The sequence below is a fragment of the Sitodiplosis mosellana genome, unplaced genomic scaffold (assembly GCF_009176505.1).
Source record: "Sitodiplosis mosellana isolate CC-2019 unplaced genomic scaffold, AAFC_SMos_1.0 Smas_scaffold_3061, whole genome shotgun sequence".
Classification (NCBI taxonomy): Eukaryota; Metazoa; Arthropoda; class Insecta; order Diptera; family Cecidomyiidae; genus Sitodiplosis; species Sitodiplosis mosellana.
Window position 1 is genome coordinate 1 of NW_022598303.1, and position 3,093 is coordinate 3,093.

At 37.1% G+C, this 3,093-nt stretch overlaps 1 protein-coding gene across 2 annotated transcripts; it reads left to right on the forward strand.

Annotated features, from left to right (window-relative positions):
* The first annotated feature begins 1,180 nt into the window (after positions 1-1,180).
* Positions 1,181-3,085, forward strand: LOC129571661 (gamma-butyrobetaine dioxygenase-like). 2 transcript variants are annotated; one of them, XM_055451477.1, is made up of 4 exons: positions 1,181-1,570; positions 1,655-1,856; positions 1,972-2,407; positions 2,485-3,085. In XM_055451477.1, exons 1-4 carry the CDS (start codon positions 1,274-1,276, stop codon positions 2,804-2,806), a joined length of 1,257 nt encoding a protein of 418 aa, XP_055307452.1. In that variant the 5' UTR covers positions 1,181-1,273; the 3' UTR covers positions 2,807-3,085. The 2 variants fall into 2 exon arrangements, with proteins under 2 accessions (XP_055307452.1, XP_055307453.1); XM_055451478.1 differs by having other exon boundaries at positions 1,655-1,832.
* The last annotated feature ends 8 nt before the right edge of the window (positions 3,086-3,093 follow it).

Genomic DNA, 3,093 nt, shown 5'->3' on the forward strand with positions numbered 1-3,093 from the left:
CATAATCTGTATTCTTACTCGAGTTGTTTCAATGAAGAATGCGTCGGGCCGATAGTTTCTATCAATTTTTACAATTGTCGGCAGAACTATCGGTTTGGAACACATCAAAATGTATCTTACTCTATCAGCTTCGATTTACGGCTCTGAAATATTGAATGTTCGTCTATCTGTAATATCATTAAGAAATCCATTCGTTACCAGACTGTTTATGCACATAATTTTCATGTAAATGTGAATAATATTCATGTCAAGAAATGTCACCAGTTGTGAACAGAAAAATTCTTGTATTGAATTTCTTCAAGATCTCAAGAGATAAAATAAACTTCATTTCTGTGGTATGTGAAGCGTTCACTCTTTGCGATCGCTATATGTCTCCTTCATTCACACAAATACCAAGTTCACCGGTGTAGTAATGACAGAAAATTAGTGTATAACGCATGAAATTTGTGTTTGTATTAGTGTAAAGAGCGCAAATAAACAGCAACCGTCTAGTGTATCGATATGTTCATACCGTCTAGTGTATCGTTATTAGCGTCAACCAGAGATGACTTTAGCGCACTCAAGTGCGCTACAGCGCACCCGAGTATTTTTGTTGTTTTTTCGTTCTACTTTAGCTTTTTGGTCAAGATTTGTTTTAAATAATATTTTGTGTAACATAACGAAGAAGAGCTTACATATTCTGCCCCCGGTATTCGCATTGTGTAGTCATATGCACCTAGTAATTATGCGCATTGGCTCAATTTCGCAATATTACGCAATTTCTACTTTTGGGGATTTTTTCTTCATATTTTACTTATATAAATGTGGTTTTTCAAAAACTGTTTCTTTGTTATGTTACACAAAATATTGATACAAAGTTTTTTTTGACCAAAATGGTAAAGTATAACGAAGAAAAAAACAAAAAAAAACAACACAAATAGGCGGGTGCGCTAAAGTGATCTGTGGCGTCAACGTCCCAATGTGATGTCGAACCCCCACCCCACACACTTCGCATGTGTTCTACACTAATATTCTGCCACTATTACGTATAGCGGATTTGGTGTTGGTGTGAATAAAACAGAAATATAGCGAACGCAACGAGTGGTTATCATTCTACTGATAATTTGCAGATAAATTAAGCGGACTCATATTCGATTTGTTTATAAATTCATCGTGTTCAGTTGATCAGAGTCCGGTTTATAAGAAAGCAGCAGATAAATGAGCTAATTTAGTCACTGTCATATGGTTTCAAGCTGATGTTCAAGTGTTTTCAATCAAAAATAACTATTTTAAAATGTTCGTTGCCTCTGTAAAGAAAGTATTGGAATCTTCAGTGCAAAAATATTTGAAAACTACCATCAAAAGTGCAAGTTTCTCAGCAGAATCTGTAAAGACTTCGACTGATCATCGATACGTGGTTGTTGGCATTAATAAAAGTGGGAGTAAATCAGACTGTGAGCAATTGAAATATCCATTGGTTTGGTTACGTGACAATTGTCAGTGCTCAAGTTGCTTTGATGCTCCGACAAAGAGTCGCATTATTGATTGGACCAAGTTCGATTTGAAAAATGCTCAACCCAAATCAGTTTCCGTAAGTTATGTCAACCAGAATTTCACAAAATAGAAAACAAATTAGATGAAATAAATGAATTGAACGGTGACAATTCAAATCTAGATCAATAAGCAGCTAGAGGTGATTTGGAAAGATGATCATGTGTCGAAATTCGATTTCAAATGGCTGTATGAAAGGAGTTTCACGGCAGAGAGCCGGCAAAAATATTTAGACAATCATTATCGTCCGAAGCCAATGCTATGGTCAAAAGAACAATTCCAAATGAAGGAGTTCAAAACTGGTGATGTTTTTGAGAACGATGAAGGTTTGATAACGAAGGCTTTTAGCCATTTCTTCAATGTCGATCTTTATTTAAACAAAAGAGAATATTTCGTTCAATTGTCCAATCAATCTAAATTAATCTTCTCATTAATTTACAGCACTATATGATTGGTTGGAGACACTAGCACGATATGGCGTTGCAATGATCAAAAATGCGGACCTAACCGAAGACCAAGCCAGAAAATTGGCCAATCGAATAAGCTTCATTCGAAAGACATCATATGGCGAGGAGTTTATTGTACGTGCAGATCCCAATGCCACGAATGTTGCGTACACTTCGAATCTATTACAAATTCACACCGATCTACCGTACTACGAATATACACCAGGTGTAAACCTATTGCATTGCATTGCTCAGACGAAATTGCCCGGAGCATTCAATATGCTGGCCGATGGGTTTCACGTGGCCGAACGGCTGAAAAAGGAGAATCCCAAAGTATTCAAATGCTTGAGCACAACGTTAGTGAATTGGAGTGATTATGGCGCTGACGGTGGTACTCGCTTTGAAACTATTCAAAGAAGCCCCGTCATTTGGTGAGCAATTGTATTTGTTGGTGTACTTTCTTGAAGGCGAATTTATAATTCATTTTCAATTGTATTGTATTGATTAGCTTGGATTATGAAGGCAATATAACACGGATCAACCATAGCATTCCACAACGGGACACCTTCTTTTCGGTCGATGCAGAAGTAGTGGATGAATGGTATTCGGCGCTGAAAACTTTTGTTGATTTACTGCATGAAGAAGCGGTTTACTTCAAAACAGAACCAGGAGATATTTTGACATTCTCGAATATAAGACTAGTGCACGGCCGAACTGGATATACAGATACTGAGGGCAACGTACGACATATAGTCGGTGCCTATGTTGATTGGGATGAGATATATTCACGACTACGAATTTTAGCTAATGACAAACGAATGAAACGCTAAAAAAACACTTTATTTTACACCAACATTTTACTTTGCGTGTGTGTTCTAAGTGGGTTTTCAATCGATTGATTTATTATGACCGATAATTGAACCCGTGAGCATAAAAACGACTTATTAAACAATCGCCGAACCAAACGATACAAGAAAAAACTACCAAACAAAACACACGTTAAAAACGTAACACAGCAGGACGGTACCGTTCAAAACGAAACTCCGCTGTGCTACACATTACCGCTGTGGTACGTTTTGTTCGGTAGTTTTTTCTTGTATCGTTTTGTTCGGCGATT

Bases quoted from the DNA above. Each gene is read 5' to 3' on its own strand.
- LOC129571661 (XM_055451477.1), top strand. From the start codon at position 1,274: ATGTTCGTTGCCTCTGTAAAGAAAGTATTGGAATCTTCAGTGCAAAAA. The intron at 1,571-1,654 runs GTAAGTTATGTC...ATTCAAATCTAG, and splicing joins CTCAACCCAAATCAGTTTCC to ATCAATAAGCAGCTAGAGGT. The intron at 2,408-2,484 runs GTGAGCAATTGT...TGTATTGATTAG, and splicing joins CAAAGAAGCCCCGTCATTTG to CTTGGATTATGAAGGCAATA.